At 44.9% G+C, this 17,769-nt stretch overlaps 1 protein-coding gene across 1 annotated transcript in view; it reads left to right on the top strand.

Moving 5' to 3' along the window:
- Positions 1-15,829, top strand: part of LOC146198799 (multiple C2 and transmembrane domain-containing protein 1-like) — a 30,649-nt gene extending 14,820 nt beyond the window's left edge. The window contains exons 10-15 of the mRNA XM_084591982.1: positions 225-338; positions 3,443-3,481; positions 5,292-5,395; positions 7,297-7,406; positions 12,294-12,400; positions 15,725-15,829. Coding sequence (XP_084448108.1) covers positions 225-338; positions 3,443-3,481; positions 5,292-5,395; positions 7,297-7,406; positions 12,294-12,400; positions 15,725-15,829 — 579 coding nt within the window. The remainder of the gene's footprint in view (positions 1-224; positions 339-3,442; positions 3,482-5,291; positions 5,396-7,296; positions 7,407-12,293; positions 12,401-15,724) is intronic.
- Positions 15,830-17,769: the final 1,940 nt, after the last annotated feature.

Raw genomic sequence — 17,769 nt, forward strand, 5'->3', positions numbered from 1 at the left:
GTAGAATATATGGGCTTCATTAACTTATCAATAATGGTAATGACGTTGATCTCACTGTCTTCTAGCGCATGCATTTAATTTTCATATGTGCGTTTTCTCTTGGTCGCTTTATTTACTGTGCAGGTACACTTTAGACCGTTTAGTTAGACCCGGCTACATCACGAATCTCACTCTGTTCCGCTCACGGAAGTAAAAAATAAAAGAACACTGTCTTATGTCTACAGCTGTTCGTGTGGCTAACTCTGAAAGGCGAGGCGTATATGGTGCCGCTGATCGGCGCCCTGCTCTTCTTCGTCGAAATAATCGCCGCCTGCTGCTGCCCAAGTGAAGAAGAGGAGGTAAGGACAACAGTCGCGTTTCTCGCGTGTAGATGAAAGTTTTCTGTCATTTGTGATACAACGGACTTTGCTTGGTCAAAAAAGAAAGGGCAAGTGGCAAAGTGCATTTTGGTAATGTCATACAACTGGTGTGATAAACTATAAAAAGCATAAAATTATTTTTTGTATCCTGCATACTGGAGAGCACTGTAGAAATGGTGCCCCTTGCCCAGCACCCTTCCTTGAGATAATTTGATAAAGAAAGCATTAAAATTCTCATAAGGAAGGGCTTCAGGCAAGGAGATAAAATCTATCCGGCATTATTTACTGCTTGCCTAGAGTATTCAGAGACTTGCATTGGAAACGGTTAGCAATCGGGGTTTGATCGAGAATACCTCAGCATTCTTCTATCCGCTAATGACACTACCTTGCTACGTAATTGAGGGAACGAATTGCAAAGAATTGTTAATGACTTAGACGGGCAAAACAGAACGACCTAAAGATTTATTTGTTGAAAACTGAATTATTGTGCAACAGCCACGGAAACAAACAGCAGTTTAGAGTACGTAACTAGGCGCTAGAAGGGGTAAGAGAATGAACTAGGAGAATCATAATAATATGAAGCGCTTTTAATAAGCACTCCCATATCATTAATGCCGGATTACCAGTACCTCTCCCTCAAGAGAAAAGTATATAGCAGATGTATCTTACCGGTACCCACATATAAGGACGAAACGTGGGCGCTATCGAAAAGGGGAAAACCTACAACGCAGAGAGCTATATGGAATGGAAAAAAAAATATACGTGAAATGTTAAGAGACAGGAAGCGTGCAGAATAATTCAAGGAACAAACGCAAGTTAATGACATTCTCGATACAATCAAGAAGGGAAATGGGCGTGGGCGGGGCATTTTATGTGAAGGCAATATAAACGATGGTCGATAAGGGCAACAGACTGGATTCCAATGGAAGCTAGGCATAGCAAAAAGAGGCAGAATGTAAAGCGGGCAGGTGAGATTAGGAAGTTTGTGGGGATAAAGTGGATGTAGCTGACACAGAACCGGGTTAATTAGAGGGATATGTGAGAAGAATTTGCCCTACAATGCGTGTAGTAAGAGATGATGAAGATTCAATTACCCACATTTTTATACGTAAAATACCTTAACATTTTAACAACTTTGTTCTTACAAAAAAGCGAATTAAAAATTATTTAGGCTGGTTGCGGATTTTTAGTGTGTCTCTGATGGTGTGGACACCAGCAAGAAAGAAATGAAAATCAACTTCGAAGTACTCTGAAACCACACGCTTAAGGTTGGCCCAAGCCTAACCATTTCTGTGCCTGGTATAGAAAAGTAATGGATTACAATAACAATTTCTTGATTTGGGACGTAACTGATTTCAGTGATAAATTAGTCTCCAAAAAGAAAGCAAACAAGTAAAAAGTAATCAATAATTATACATTATTTCCCTCGCTACCTTCAACACCATACGGCAAATACGCACGGACCAAAATGAGCTCTGTGTGCGGCTTCGTTGATCTGTTTTGTCTCATATCATATGCTGTTTTCCACTAACGGTCATTTTTTAAATGTTGTAGCCGATACATCTTCCGTATTCCTTGTGAAACCGTCGTGAGCAAGGCTATTTCAGTGTACGCTCTAATAGGAAGAGCGAAATCGTACAACGGGCATGGACACGAGCACGTATTTTAACAAAACGCCGCGCTTCGCTTCGTTGGAGACAAAGCTCAAGACGACTAAGCGTTACACCCTGTTGCGCCATATTGGAGAAGTACTAATGGCAGAACATGGCGCCAGGAAAATGGCAGGCAGTTCAAGCTTGCATGCCACCGTCCCGTGCGACATCCTCTCTCAGCATTCTGTGCAGATTCCTCTGTACTCGTGAGGAGTTTTCTTGCACCTATCTTTTTACTATTTTTACTACTCCCCTCCGTAGAGTCTTCGCATGTGAGCGTATTTGTCCTTGAACCGTAAAGAAACCACGTGGCAGCTATGACGTTACTCAGCCACCGCCGTCGCCACCCAAATCGAGGTAACTGCGCGCTTACCTCTGCCTAGTCACGTGGCAACCATGACGTCACACAACCTCAGCTACGCTGGAGCCATCCAGACAGCCTCCGCTGCCTTTTATACGGTACCAACGGATCGCAACAGCTGTCGACAATTTAACGGCAGCAGTCGTCATGGATGATCCAGGCGAGACGCCTCGGGGACTGTCCGCTTCTCAGAGATTGCGAAAACGACCGGCCATATCCGTTCACCCAGTGGACGTAGCTCGCCGAGAGGCTACCGCACAAATACGGAGAAAGGCGGGTCGAGCGAAAAGTGGGAACCGCTTTCGCTTTGGTTGCTTAGGTTGAACAGGGTTAAACATTTGCCTGATTTTTTTCAGGTGCGAAGAGGGGAGTCAGAGTGTTCGCAGCTGTTGTCTTTGGAAGCTGATGAAAGGTGACAAGGAAGACCATATTCAAATCATAGTGCGAGAAGGTTCAATACCCATTGCGGAAGTTCGCGGATACGGCCGAGTTTACTAAAGCAAAACGAAAGTTTTCAGTGTGAATGCAATGAAATACCTCAAATGCTGACTCATACGTAACACGCCTACCCGACTTGCAATAATGACAGCCTCAGAATTCTCAGTGTAAGTCCCTGGTAAGTAGAAGTGCGGGTGTTCCTTGAGCTGCACACAATGAGCTGATGCTGGCCTGAGTTGAACCACATACGAGGGACTACTTTCCCCCGATTTATACAAGGCCATGCACCCGGAGATAGAGGATCAGTGCAGTATAAAAGAGGGACTAAATCAACCGAAGAAATAAGTACCTGGAATTTTGATAGCTGTTAACAATCTGTTATTAAAAGACGGCTTCTACAAATTTCCTCATCAGTACATCGATTTAACGGACTACGCTTTAGAGCGGTTAAGCTTTTATCGAATGTGAAGCGGTGCAGTGTCTTTTCATCATATATAGAAGCATGAGCCGAATAAAAAAGTTCCCAACCAAGCAATGTTCTTATGTGGTTAATATACTTTTTTAAAAGGCTGGAGTACAAAAACGCAAACCACGAAAATGTTTGCTTTTTTTTTTTTTTTCTATACCTACAGGGCATTCAAATGGACGGACAAGAGGGCGACAGCAACGCCGTAAGTGTCTCTTACCTCATTGCTCCCTCATACGCATGCATCTTACACGAATTAGGTGTCAAATGGTAACCTTGTAAGCCACGCGTAATAGATAGGGCAAAAATTCAGTCTGGTTTTAGCCTGAGAGATCTGCACAAAAAGGAAGTGCAGGACATCAGCTCAAACTGGTTGAAACGGCGTGTGGCAACGCGGCCTATGTTTCGTTTTTAGTCTGTTGTGCAGATTGTAAAATTCAATTGAATGTAGCCTTCTTTTGCAGTATGGATTCGGCAATCGATTGATATAATAGAAATTCAAGCTGTTTCGGTGTCCCTTCAAACGTCGCCTGGTTCTTGCGCAAGCCTTGCATTAGACACGGTCTTCTTTTGCATCGCACTGATCGACAAAGTGAATGATTCGCCAGTGGGATTCACTGTCTTCTGCGAAAATCATACGGTCGGCTGGCAGGCATCCAAGAAGATCTTCACGTGACACCTCCTGAGGAGGCCTAATTTTATAGAGCCATTCAAGATTGTGCGATTTACCAGCAAATAATCCTTGGGAATATATCAGTGTTTATCCGCGCGAAGTGGGGATTAACAGCCCAGAAAACAAGTTGTTAAAGCCACACACGGGTCAGGCGCAAAGAATTACTTAGTCAACATCAGGGTAGAACGAGAGGAAGATGATGACTACACAGCATGAACGGTCACTGAACAAGGGTGGAGGGGAGCCTCAGTTCACAAGCCGAGCCAACGTTTCGACAAGTGCACTTCTCTTCGTCTGGGCAGCGTGATCATCACTGGTGGGGGTCTAAATACATCTTTGCTTCCGAAGAAGAAAAACTAGGGAGGGGAGAAAGGAGGAGAGTGGTGGAGAAAGAAGTAGGGCAAGGAGTGAAGGAATGTTTTTCGGTATGTGTTTCTAAGCCTGCAACCGGTGATCCCGTGGCCTGAAAAAAAAAAAATAAAATATGGCAACAGCTGTAAAAACTACAGCGCGGGGCGGATGATGTGTCAGTACCAAAAGCAGGTTCGATGTTGACACGTCTTTTTTGAAAGGGGACAGGCATTGAAAAGCGTCCCGATAAAGAATAGAGCTGCAAGGGAACAGTTCTTTGTAATACATGGAGAGCACATTTTAAAGAATACTGAGTATATATACATTGCTTAGCTGGAGACCGCTAGAAGCTGTAACGAGCATGGGCGATACGCGATAATAATAGCAATACACGACGGGTAAATATGTGCTAAACTAAATCATGTGTGTGTGTGCGTGTGTGTGTGTGTGTGTGTGTGTGTGTGTGTGTGTGTGTGTGTGTGTGTGTGTGTGTGTGTGTGTGTGTGTGTGTGTGTGTGTGTGTGTGTGTGTGTGTGTGTGTGTGTGTGTGTGTGTGTGTGTGTGTGTGTGTGCGTGTGCGTGTGCGTGTGCGTGTGCGTGTGCGTGTGCGTGTGCGTGCGCGTGTGTGTGTGTGTGCGCGCGCGTGTGTGTGTGTGCGTGTGTGTGTTTTGCAGCAAATAGACATTTTATCTTCACAAAAAACGATATCGTGTGACATTTGTAGTAGACCTTGCTTCTATAATCAGTATGGAAAATAGAAAAGCAATGAAGTTAGTTTCACTGTGATCAAGGACTTAACAAATGTTTGGCCTTGGTCTGCGCTTACTGAGTTGAAAAATGCAGGCATAATTACACACCTTAATCTCCTGAATCTTTCTTTCTTCGGGTAGAAGTCTGGCTTTGGAGTGGCTTGAGCAAAATCGGAGAAAATGCGTAATTGACCGTGAGAGATGCCGGACTCGTCTTTTCTACTTTTCGTGCAATCGCGCAGTCGAAGCAGACGCTCAAGGAGAAGTTGGTGCGGCTCCAGGAGATCGCGGCCATGATGCAGAACACCATGGGCACGGTGGCCTCGTATTGCGAACGGCTGCACAAGTAAGTGGCTGCAACCTTTCTCAACCCCCGCCCACATTTTGTGATGACGTAGAAGGCGAAAGCCTCACTTGGCTGTGTTTGCGAAAACGTGTCCGCAAAACGTGGAAGCAAAATGGGAAGCAAAACATGGAAACAAAATATGGAAGCAAAGTTTAACGTGTGATATGGCGTTACATTAAGAAAAGACTGGTAGTCATGAATGCATGTGCAATGACACGTGTTATATAAACGTCGTGTCGTGTCTAGTCGTGCCATGTCAGTCATTATAATTTAGTCATAACTCAGTCAGATCGGAGATCAAATGTGCATGACTGTGACGTCCATGACTTGTGTAAGTCAAATTCAACCATGACTAGTGTCGAGTCATGATACACTAATGCGCAGACAGCGCAAATTCTATCGCATTTCTCCAATGCAGATTTCTGTAGTGCTTTCAAAGTTCTTATTTGCTTGATATTTCACACGTGCTCACAGCACGCTTACAGAACAACGCGGTGCGCTTCGAGGGTGGTCCAAGTAGCGCTTTAGAAAGAATCGAAACCTGTACTGTATTCTGTAAGGCTTGCACTCTGTATATCTTATCTCACTCAGCATGTACATCGCCTTGTTAACAGATTAAATCAGTAGGCTGTTGTTTACCACGAACAATTGAACGAAAATCTGTTCCGACAACGGCTTTCCCATTATTACACCCGCTTTAGTGTCTCACCTCTGTGTCTTCTTAGGCAGCAGGTTTCAAAAACGTCCTCTTTGGAGCCGGCCCACAGCGGCTTAGGCGAGTCAAGCACTAATCGATCAGTCGCAGCATCAGAGCAATGTGCATCATTCTCCCCGGATTGCCGAGGCTGATTCTTCCCCCCGAAGTTCCGCTTACGGGGGAGCAGGGCAGGGAGGGAGGAGGTATCGTGTGGTTCTAAACAGACACGAAAAATTAGAGGCGCGCTAAAGTCTCGTTACGTGCGGAAATGCGAAAGCATTACGGGTTCTGTGCCCATAGTGCCATTATGAGCTCATTATCGGTTTCCTTGCTTTTCGGGCGTATAGTTTACTTTTACTTTCCTTGCTTCACTTTTTATCGGTGGTTGTTTGCTTTATTATTTTTTGTTTTGTCGGCGTTAGAGTAGTGGTTAGCCCGGTTCGGGCATGGAAGGGCAGTGGTTTGTGCCCTGGTGAGGAAACGATCCACGTATTTTCCTTTTCTGTTTCGTGAGGACACATTCTGCCCATAGCTTGAGGTAACACATCCTGTCCATGCCACTCATATGAAGTGATTTCGATTAAAGCATGTGAGCCTCCCGCGGGTGAAGGGGGGAAAAAAAAAGGGGGGGGGGGGGCGATGCGAGCGCTGCTATTATATGACGCAAGGCTTAGTCAGTTAGAACGGCTGGAACACTGAAAAAGTAACTATCGTCCGATCTTAGAAACAGCGCATACACTGGTTCCCGCTACTGTGGTCATAAGGCACCACGCATTTGTGCCTTGGTGGTCAGCGCAACGCAACTCCCCTTCCCTCCACGCACGTGCCATCTTCGCCTGTGATGGCAGAAGAAAGCCGTTGTAGATGAGCTACCACAAAATGGCTTTTCACTGTAATAAAGGCCGCACCACCATCGACGTCATTAATAGCCTGCAACCGTAAATACACGGCCACGAATAGCGCATGCACATCATACATGACTACCCCGTAGATAGTAGGATAAGTTATTCACCGCAAGTGTATTACATGAACAAAGGATGCAGTAGGATAAGTTATTCACCGCAAGTGTATTACATGAACAAAGGATGCATCGATGAAAGGCAGGCACTTGGTATTGCAACATGATGGGAATACATTTATCAGTGGCACACGGTGTTTATCATATGCATATCTGTATTTACTTTTTTTATTAACGTCTTCTCAGCACGATGGTGTTTGCTGATCCGTTCGTGTCGAAGATATTCCTCGCCATCCTGCTCGGCGCCGGTTTCTTGGCGTACATCGTCCCGGCGCGATACTGGATACTGATGCTGGGTGAGCTGCGTTTCACTCTGCATTAAATGACTTATTAACATGCAAATTCGGCTCCTGACCGCCATCTTTGAAGCAGCCTCGACGGCACACTGTTCAAGAATTCATGAAAAGAACTGCTACTGTCGGAAGCCCTAGAATTGGTCTGTGCCGTTGTTGTTGTTGTTGTTGTTGTTGTTGTTGTTGTTGTTGTTGTTGTTGTTGTTGTTGTTGTTGTTGTTGTTGTTGTTGTTGTTGTTGTTGTTGTTGTTGTTGTTGTTGTTGTTGTTTTCTATTCAGCTGAAGCGAGGATTAAGACGCAGGAGCGAAACAAAATAATAAATCAGACTGCGATATCGTTCTTGTCTGGACTTCTTAAGGAGAAACTAAAGAGTATTAAAGAAAATTACTTCTGTAACACACTAGCAAATTTTATGAAGCAATCCCCGCAGCTGTCTTGGCGTCCCATTTCTCCGTCGAAAGAAGCAAATGATAATGTTATTGATGACGGATGTGTGCATAGTGATCCCCGTGAAATAGCTCTCAACTGAAATACATTTTTCACTCTGTTCGACCAACCTCGTGCACCGGCTGTTAACTTGAATGACCTCGACATTGAAAAGCTTTCTGATGTGAAAGACGTTACCCTGCCCAAAGAGGAAATTATTTCCCTTTTACCGAATTTATACACCAAAACGTCGGCTGATCCAGACTACATTCCTAATGAATTTCTAAAACGCTATGCTCAATGGATTACGAAATATCTTATATCTTTCACGCGTCTATAGAACAGCACAGTTTGCCTGACGCCTGGTTAAGGACAAGAGTGGTTCCTATATATAAATCTGGGAGCAAACACGACGTTCGAAATTTCAGACCAGTTTCAATAACTGCACGTGCAGTAAAATACTGGAACATATCTTGTCAAAAAGCATGTTTCGCTACATCGATAATTCTGGTGCTTTCACTCTAAATCAGCATGGCTTCGGACAACGCTTGTCGACCGTAACACAATTGACTGAAACAGTTCATGATTTTGCTTATGCTATCTGAAAATAAAAGTCAGATCGATGTCATATGCTTAGATTTGTCGAAAGCATTTGACTAGGTTGCGCATTCTGAGCTTCTCGCGAAACCGATTTATCCTGGTATTAAGAAGGAATTTTTTTTTTTTTTGATACAGCCTTATCTGGCAGATAAAATGCAGTTTGCTGAAATACGTGGCGCAAAATCAAAAATATTGCTAGTAACTTCTGGAGTCCCCCAGATATCCATGTGTCCAGCACTGTATTTAAACATTTCTCAAAGTCTCAACCTTAAAATTACGTTTCGTTTATTTTCAGACGATTTTCTCATCTATTCAGTTGTTTCAAGTCAGGAAGATCAGATCTTGTTGAATGAGAGTTTAAACACTATACAATGATGGCGTTCCAGGTGGAAAATGAAAATAAGTCATGCTAAAACAGGTTTTGCAATCTTTACCTTTTGATTACGAGCTAGACGCCAAACCTAAACCTATAGCACTTCAAATACTTAGGCATGACCATATCTGATGATCTGAACTGGAAACTGCAATTAAATAATATTTGCACGTCAGCTTTGGTATTTGAAGCGTAAACTTTGACTTGTACGAATGCCAGACTTACTGCCTTATATGGCCTTAATGCGTCATAAGCCTGAGTATGCAAGCCTTGTATACGATCCTTTCAAAAAATGCCGAATAGATAAAATTAAGAAAGTTCAAAAACGCACTGCAAGGTTTATACCATCAAAATATAGATCCACAGATGGTCACAAAACTTATTGCTAAATTGAACTTGCCCCAACTTTCACAGCGAAGACAAATAGCCAGATTAAAACATCTTTATTTAATGACAAAATGCAAATTCAATTTCGACACAGAACGGTATCTTCCAAAACGATCATTGCGTCCAGTACGCGGCAGCCACTCTGCACATCTCCTATACCTCTACGGGTAAAGACGGATACGTTAAAGTTTCTTATTCTTCAAGAACGGTATAACACTTAACATCCCTACCGCGCGACAAAGCCAGAGTTAATTCCCTGGACCAATTCGAACAGTCTATCATCCAATATGGCGCTTTTAAATAAATACATTTGATTACAACATAGGCGAAAACATAGGAGAAATATGGGAGAGGCCTTCGCCCTGCAGTGGGTATAGTCAGGCTGATGATGATGATGATGATGGCAACATAGGCTTTGTGAGGTGTGTGTTTGTTCTTCAGTTTGCTTTCTTTGTGAGGTGCGTGCGCAGTTACGTCGATAACACTCACTCCTTTTTTTTTGCTGTTCCTTTTTTTTTTAAAATTCCTGTTCTCTTGTGTGGAATTCTTGTGCATTCTTGTGTTGTTTATTTTTTATTTCTATCTGAAATTGAGCTGGAGAGAACTCTTCGTGAAGGAAATTTTGTTCATGTAAGTGGGGTGTTAGCTTTACTGTGAACTTATGTTGTGTTTAATGCAATGTGCTCGTGCTGCTATGAACTTTATTTAACTCCCACACTCTACCGGCCCAAAAACGATGACTAAGAATATTAATAAATAAGTAATAAATATATAACGTACCTGCAATTATGCTTCAGTTTACCTGGTCATCGATTGCTCTCATCGCTTCACTTGGAGTTAATGCTGAAATGGCACAATCAAATGATAACTTTTCTCGAGTATATCGGGCCTTTTCTCGTGCCTACATTTAATCTAGAGCTATGAGTACTTTCATACAGTTACGCATTATAGACTTCAATGGAGAGACAGTCTTTCTGGCAATCCCTTTCCTGACTGCTGTTAGCACTCCCCCTCAATGAAGGACTGTGTGGTTGCTAAAAAATCTGTCTGAACTCCAGAACAAGATCCTATATTGAGCCCAGAGGGTAGCGGAGGCCTACCTAGCAGAGTACCTACCTCCCTCCTCTATTGTCCCTTTGCTTGGGGTAAATAAAGTCGTCACTCACACAGCCATTGTTTTTCAGATTATTTGAGCACTTTTTGAACACCTTGATTACTCGGCATATGCGCAGCTGCCGAAGTTTTCCTTAAGCCAAAGAAGTGGAGCGTTATCTCCACTACTAGCATTCTTCAAGGTCGCGTTATTCGAAGGAAAATTTGACCTTGAGTAATACTGCGGTTGCTTAGCCGTTAAGACGCCCAACTAATGTGCCGGAGTGCCCGGTTTCGAAACCGACCGCCGGCGAATGCTTTTCGATGTAGGCGGAACGGAAAGGTGTCCGTATAATGCGCAATGGCGTGCACGTTAAAATCCCATCAACCAAACCCATAAACTAAACCAACCAACCTCCAACCTGCACTGATGTCACATCATCAGCACCCGCGTTCGAACTAGGGAGCCTCCATACTATAAAGCAGTATACCCCTGCGGATGCTGGCACCAGGTTCGGCGAGCCAGCCGTTAAATTCAGCGAGCCGTTGCCATTTTCTGGAGCTATCCACTATGGCAGCTCTTTTCTCTGTTTTTCTCTTCATTTACGGTATGGTTCAGGAGTCGAACTAGCAACCCAAGGTCACAACTTATGGGATGTGAGCTCAAGTGCCCTCCTCGCATGGTCCTGTCAGCTCCCTCCGAACAGTTCAAATCAACTGTTGCTCAAGCAGGAGAAAACGCAGGAAGCTCTTGTTAACTGCATGGGGTGTCACACTGAGGTGCAGTAGTTCACGATCTTCCAATCCTTGAAAATGAAGCTGTTTCTCCTCTCTCTCTCTCACCCTTATGTGTGGCGTGAGCAGAGGGTGTGGACAGAAAGCATTGATAGGAAGAGAGAGACGGAGAGAAATTGCATTTATTCGCACCCATCAAAAGGTTGGTGAGGGTCCAAGGCGCGCAGCTCGGTCCCTGCCGTGTCCTTCCCCTCAGCCGTCGACCGGGATCTCCTGCATCTCAGCATCTGCCAGGTCAAAATGGATGACTTCCCAATATCATTTTTGTCCGGTTTGGGAAGTACTGCCTTCCAAGACTCATCTCTTCTGCCATGTTCTCCAGATCTAGGACACTTCCACATCATGAGGGTCATATCCACTAATGCCCTCGCAATGTGTGCACCTGGCGCTGAAAATTTTTGGGTGTCACTTGCTGTAAAGCTGTTGGCTTGGAAATACTCTGGTTTGTAGCTTACGCCACAGCGATTGTTTATTAGTGACTCAAACGATCGTCAGAGCTAGCAAAAATATTTCTTGTGTATCGCTGGTCGCCATAGCAACTATGACGCCAGCCGTTGGGCCACCGAAATGGAGAGTAGCACGACGGCATGGCCCCTTCCCTTATGTCTGACGCGCTATTTGCTCGTAGGGCATGACTAAAGGACCACCATGTGGCGCCAGGTTTTTCCCTCTTCCGTATTAAAATTGTTGCGCAACCGTTCTGTGCAGCGCTCAGAGGGGCACCACACGATTTCACTTTTCATTTAGCATCAATCTGTTAAACAAGTATGAGGCTAATTTGAGTAAGGAATTCGAACCGGCGACATAAATTGTAAGCTGTGCAATAAAAAAAAGCATTTAACACGGCAAAGGGAGCGACAGAAGGTTAGGTGGGCGGATGAGGCTAGGAAGTTCGCAGGAGCCAGGTTGATGCAGCTAGCACAGAAGAGGGATAATTGGAGAAATATGAGAGACACCTTCGCCCTGCAGTGGGTATAGTCTGGCCGAGATGATTATGATGATGATGAAGATTATGATTATAATTAAACTCTATTCAAGTCTCGCAGTGCTAAACCAGCAAGGTAAACCATGCCAAGAAATTGTAAACAGTGTTTTCGTACATCTTAATAGGTATAAGCGGAACTGTACCTCAGCTGATTTTCTTTCAACAGTGGATGCGGGAAACGTATCAACGCAGCTGCGATTGCATTTTGCATCTGGTTCTTTGACTGCGCAGGACTTCGGAAGTTCGCCCGAGGGTTTATGAGGAAGTTCGGTGGTGCTAGGGACTCCGGCTACGATCTCGTGCATCTCTTCAACAGGACTCCAGACAACTTTGAAAAGGTAGCTGACCGATGCCATGGGTTTATTTTGCTGCATGCACCGCCATTTTGGAACACTGACGTCATCTGTATTCTCGCCTAAAGCTGCTCCGTGCTGGCTTTTGCGACTGTCTAAAGCAGCTATGAATTCAGGAATGAACTTGTCAGTGCGGGCAAGTCCCATAAATAAAGCAGCCAGTCCAGCTCGGTACATTAGCGGATAGGGATGAAGGCGAATTGAGAGTTGGCACTACCGTGAACGACCTTCCAGCGAACAAAACAAACTTGCTAGGCCACACCTCTGTAGCGAGGCGGAACATGGGACTTTGTTAAAATTTCGCTTGCACCAAGAAAAGTCAAATGGATTTCAGTGGGAGCCAGCATAAAAACGAACTCGTTTGCAGGGTTGTTGGCCTTCTGACCACCTCATAAGCTGCCACTTTTGTTTTAAGAGCGTTAGCTCTGGCTACATACATTTGCCGGTTTCTCGTCCGTTTCTCTGTCGCTCTCAGATTCAAGATGGCGGCCAAGTCACGTGATCATAGCTACAACATCGCAAATAATATCTTTGTTACCACGTGACCACCCGTACAATACAGTCCACCACGTTGTACACCATGTGCGACGCCATGTTTCTCCTTGAACTGGGATGGGCAGCAGTTTCACCCGTTTTCCACATAAATAGTTTCACGCGTCAACCTTTGCACATAGTGTTTTCAAAGTAGACAGGTGCGCAAGACAGTAAGCATTGATCACCCGGAGCATTAGATATTTCTCATTAGAGTATACACGAGCGCAGACACACGGCAACAAAGTGAATATTGGAAACTTCACAATTTAATGAAAAGTCGTGCTGATACAGAGATCGACGCAGGGATCATTGCCCGCTCGTGTCAGTTGATTTACTAGCTTAATTATCCAGCGCGAAACGGTGGCTTCCACAAGTACTCCTCCTTGATGCGTTCCTGAGCCAACTTTACAGGCACTGGAGCTGTCGCCCCGCGCTTGTACCTTCTACTGCGCTTCCAACAACTTGTGAGAGTAAGTGTATAACGTCTCATGAGTCACTGCAAGAAGAAAGTGCGCATACAGCGAAACACTGACTGTCTCCCCTCTTTCGACTATATTCTTCTTCCCACTGATGCACCGGTGACTGATCGTAAGGAGTATTTTTTTGCACAGAATAATTTCAATTGTTTTTTAATTTTTCGGCAAACTCAGGCGAACATCTTCCGGGGTTGAACAGGAAGACAAAGCAGGACAAGTTTTTTCCAATATACTACTTTTCCGTACGAATGAAAAAGATCAGATCAAAGAAGTATGTGGTACTATATAGTTATACTTAGGTAAACCGAGTAGACGAGCAAAAGCATGTGTTCAGCCTTGCCCGCTCATGGATTGGCGTTATGTTTAGATGATGATGAAGACGACGACATGCAATGCACAGCGCGAGAGAATGGCAGGCAGCAAAAGAAGTCGTATAAGAAATACCGTCCTCGTTTTCAATCGTTAGTCGCCTAATGCCGTGCGAGTAAGGCAGAAAATACTTGTTATGAATGTTTTGCATTACGTCCCAGAAAAATCAGCGTCCCAGCAACGCAGGAAAACATGCTCATTGGTTTCACCCCTTTTTGCATAGAAACCAGTGAACTCTCCAGGGCACTAAAACTGCTTTCTCTTGCAACCATGTGCACGATTTAGCTGGCAAAGTTCCGCTGTATAGTAGAAAATAGAATGTTATGGCTGCACAAGAAATGTTCATTACTTTCTTTCTTGCTCTTTTTAGCACGTCTTTACAATGCCTGCGCTGTGCAAGGTCATGTACGATTTTGGAGAGAACACGAGAAATTCCTGGGTTCGAATCCGCCCCGCTCCGATGGTTTTTCTTTTTTTTTTCGTTTAACTGTCGTTAGGCATGTCTTCCGAGGTCATTCTAGGTCATTGTAGATGTAGCAGTAGCGCCAGTCTCGTGTCCTTACTTTTCTTGTGTGTATGTGTTTTGTTAGCGCCAAAGAATGCCGTCTTATTCTAGGTTATCGCATAATACGAAATGGTGAGGGACTTCAGAATCCGTGAAAGACTGCTTTCACACTAAAATGCTTATCAGCCTGGAGCCGGATTCCAATCGGCGATCCGTAGCAGCTCTCTGAATTTGTGAAGGAGCACGATATGTCTATAGTCCTGTCAGACCTAGCCAGATCTGGATACAAGATCTGTCAGATCAGCCAGATCTGGATACAAGATCTCTCAGATCAGGATACAAGTCGCATATTGAAACACGCTTTTCTATTAAGCGGGGCAGAAAAATTTGCGACGGACGACTGTCTGGAATGCGTTATTGGACCACTCTGCCGTTGCCGCAATTTACTACGATGGTTATCAAGCGTCTGTTTCTGTCCGTCGCGTCGGTGTAGCGGTAAGGCGACTTAACCAGTGCCAAGAGCGGAGGAATGCGTTGTAAGAGGGTAGTCGCAGAATTATAAATTGCAATTTGGGCAATAGCCTGTTTCACATTACTAAGGGAGATAAACAGCGCATCAAAAGAAGCCAGCACGAGTTAGCGCCGGTCTTGCATCTCCTTCTTCCCTGCTTTTTTTTAGCTCTTCACCACTTTTAGTAAGAGTAGAAGTGTAGTACTTTACAGAACACTCACAGAAGAGACTGCTTTGTAATACTTCACGAAGAACAGACATTTGGGCAAGGTTATAATGCATGGCTGAAAAAGCGCGATCTTACGAGTCAGTGACCTACGTCAATATGCTCACAGGGTCCAAGTGTCAAGCTGAATTTCGTTTCAAGGTTTGATCGTGCCAAACGCAGTCATGTCATTCGCGTCACAGCTTCACACACGAGAGAGAGTGCCTGGCAACCCTCTTTTCGCCTGCCCCATTACTTTTTACCGATGTCCCGCTATATTATTTGCTTAGACCAAATCTGCAGTCACGAAAGTTACATCGATTCGCAGGTGAATCGTATATGGCTTGAAGGGCATCGGGCGTCGCGACTGTTACGACGACGACATTGAACCTCTGTAACAAAGAGTGGTGTGCGTTGCCCTCGGCAGCCTGATATTCACTTCGATTGCAGTCTTCGAAGGCCTGCATGGCACATTTCCGCTCGCGGCGCGTCGTTTCGTTCAGCTTGCTCCGAACAACGTATATCGTTCGGACGAAAGGTTTCGTGTAGTTCGTTCCATATTCGGCGTCATATTTTCCATCCGGTTCCCTACGCGGTTACACCACAATGTTCGCCTGGGTTTGCCACGGACGGGAGCTGAATGCGCTTCATGCTTAAAGACTTCGAAAAAAGAGCGACGCCTTAATTATCCTTACTGCACCCTTCGCAGTCCAGGTACAGCGAGCCCCTGCCAGATTCGGACACCATTCCACGCGGCACCTTCGCCGCGAAGCGCACCTTCTCGCTGAAGTCGCTGTGGCGCCTGCTATCGTGACCCACGTCGTCCGCAAGGGGCCCGCTCATGGCTCGAGGTTCAGCACTCGATGACGACCCTAAATGCGGGATGTTCGGGCTCTGGTGGCGCCTACCTCTGGTACACCGCTACCACTCGATGTGAGAGTCAACTGTGCAGTGTGCTGCACCAGTCGTATTGTATGCCATCCGCACAGCCATCATGGTGTCGCCTTAATAATATGTGTATAGTGTTTCTATTTGTTGTGGTGGTGTATGTATTAGGTTGCTGCTTATTCATTAAAGATTTTCCTTTCCGCATTCGTGGTCGTCCGACATTATGATTACGCAACTGTCATATCGACCTAGAGGTGGCGCCACCGTTGCTCCAATAGTGTGGATCGGCAGCCACCAGCTCTCGCAGAAACGTAAGCGTCGCCAGTTTGTTTCCAAGTTTTCGATAGGTCTGTTGGCGAAGAAAACGGCTCCTCTGTGATGGATTAGTGGTTTTCTTATTGCATAGTTTTGCAATTCTCAAGAAAAACAGTAGCATGGCAATGCTGTGGAAGAAGCGCGGAACATAGGAAAACACGTATTGCATGCAACTTGGTGCCTTTTTGCACACGTTTCTAACATCTTGTGTCGGCTTGAGTTGTGTACAGCGCGGAAAGCAGCGCAGAGAGAGGAAGAAAGAGAGAGAGTGTGTGGTGTATGTATCTTCCACACGAACACACACACACACACCACCGACAAAGTGGTAGGTACACGCTGGGCCCCCCTCACACATAGTCGGTTAAATTTTCATGCGCTGGCGTGCGAAACGCGAAAGATGTCTGAGAGACAGAGAAACAGAAGAACGGAATAGCAAGAAGCTTAACTAGGGGATGCGCAGGCTACCGTACACGTGCAGAGGGGGATAAATGGAGAATAAGGAAGGAAAGCGAAAGATGACTGAGGAAATCGAGGTATGAAGCAAGGGCGGCGCCGCGAGCGCGTATTCCTTGCTGTCTAAACGGTAAAATGCAAATCAATAAAGGGAGACTATTTTCCGGCTCTATAAAAAAAGCAATCAACACAAAATGTCACTCAATAGCATCATATTGTTAGAGCGTACCACCATAACGGGCTCTGGAGTACTTATTTCTTTTTCTAAAAATAAGCAAATGGTGAGCCTGCATTCATATCAAATCAAAGCTTGACATGAAACATCACATGTGGCAAACAAACATGTGCCATCTACAGTCGTGAGCAAAAGTGGTATACAACACTCAGCCAGTGACAGAGTTCGGGAAAACTGCGTAAAAATGCCGCCTAGCGACAGCGCAAGAGACAGCGACAGTGACACATGCATGTGGATAAAATGAGGCAGTGCCGCTATTGTTCCGATCACAGATAGCTGTTGCTAGATGAAGTTGGCATGCAGTTTTCGCGATCTCCGCCACCGACTGAGTGTTGTATACCACTTTTGCTCACGACTGTACATGGCACATACATTCCTTTATTAAAATAGAACCTGCCAGTATTTTCGCTTGCTTTTTCCATAGTGGGAAGGCTCTTCAACTCATTAACATTGCAATGGGTGCATAGTACTAGACAAAAAAGGAAGTGTTTAGGGCCGACCTTTAAGGCAGTCTTTAATGATCCATCGCTCCCTGTCGCGCGAAATTCCTGCATAGCCACCACAGCATATGACCCCTCAGGTTGTACTCACGAACCATTGAGACAGATAATTGGAAAGCATCGCGATGCTCTCTGAAATGCCTCGTCTCGCGCAGATCAACCGCTTGAGTTGGCAGGCCGCCATTGCTGCGCCTGGCAACAATGGCGCAGATCGATGGTTTCTTTGAATATAGTGCCTAGAATATATGTCAGTATATATTCTAGGCACTATACTTTGAAGGCAAAACGCGTTTGCAAGGACCATCGTGCGGCTGTAAATTTGCGTGTTCATTATTAATCCTTCAAAAGGTAGCGCAGCTGAAA

This window comes from Amblyomma maculatum, chromosome 2, assembly GCF_055883805.1.
Source record: "Amblyomma maculatum isolate TAMU_Amacu chromosome 2, ASM5588380v1, whole genome shotgun sequence".
Classification (NCBI taxonomy): domain Eukaryota; kingdom Metazoa; phylum Arthropoda; class Arachnida; order Ixodida; family Ixodidae; genus Amblyomma; species Amblyomma maculatum.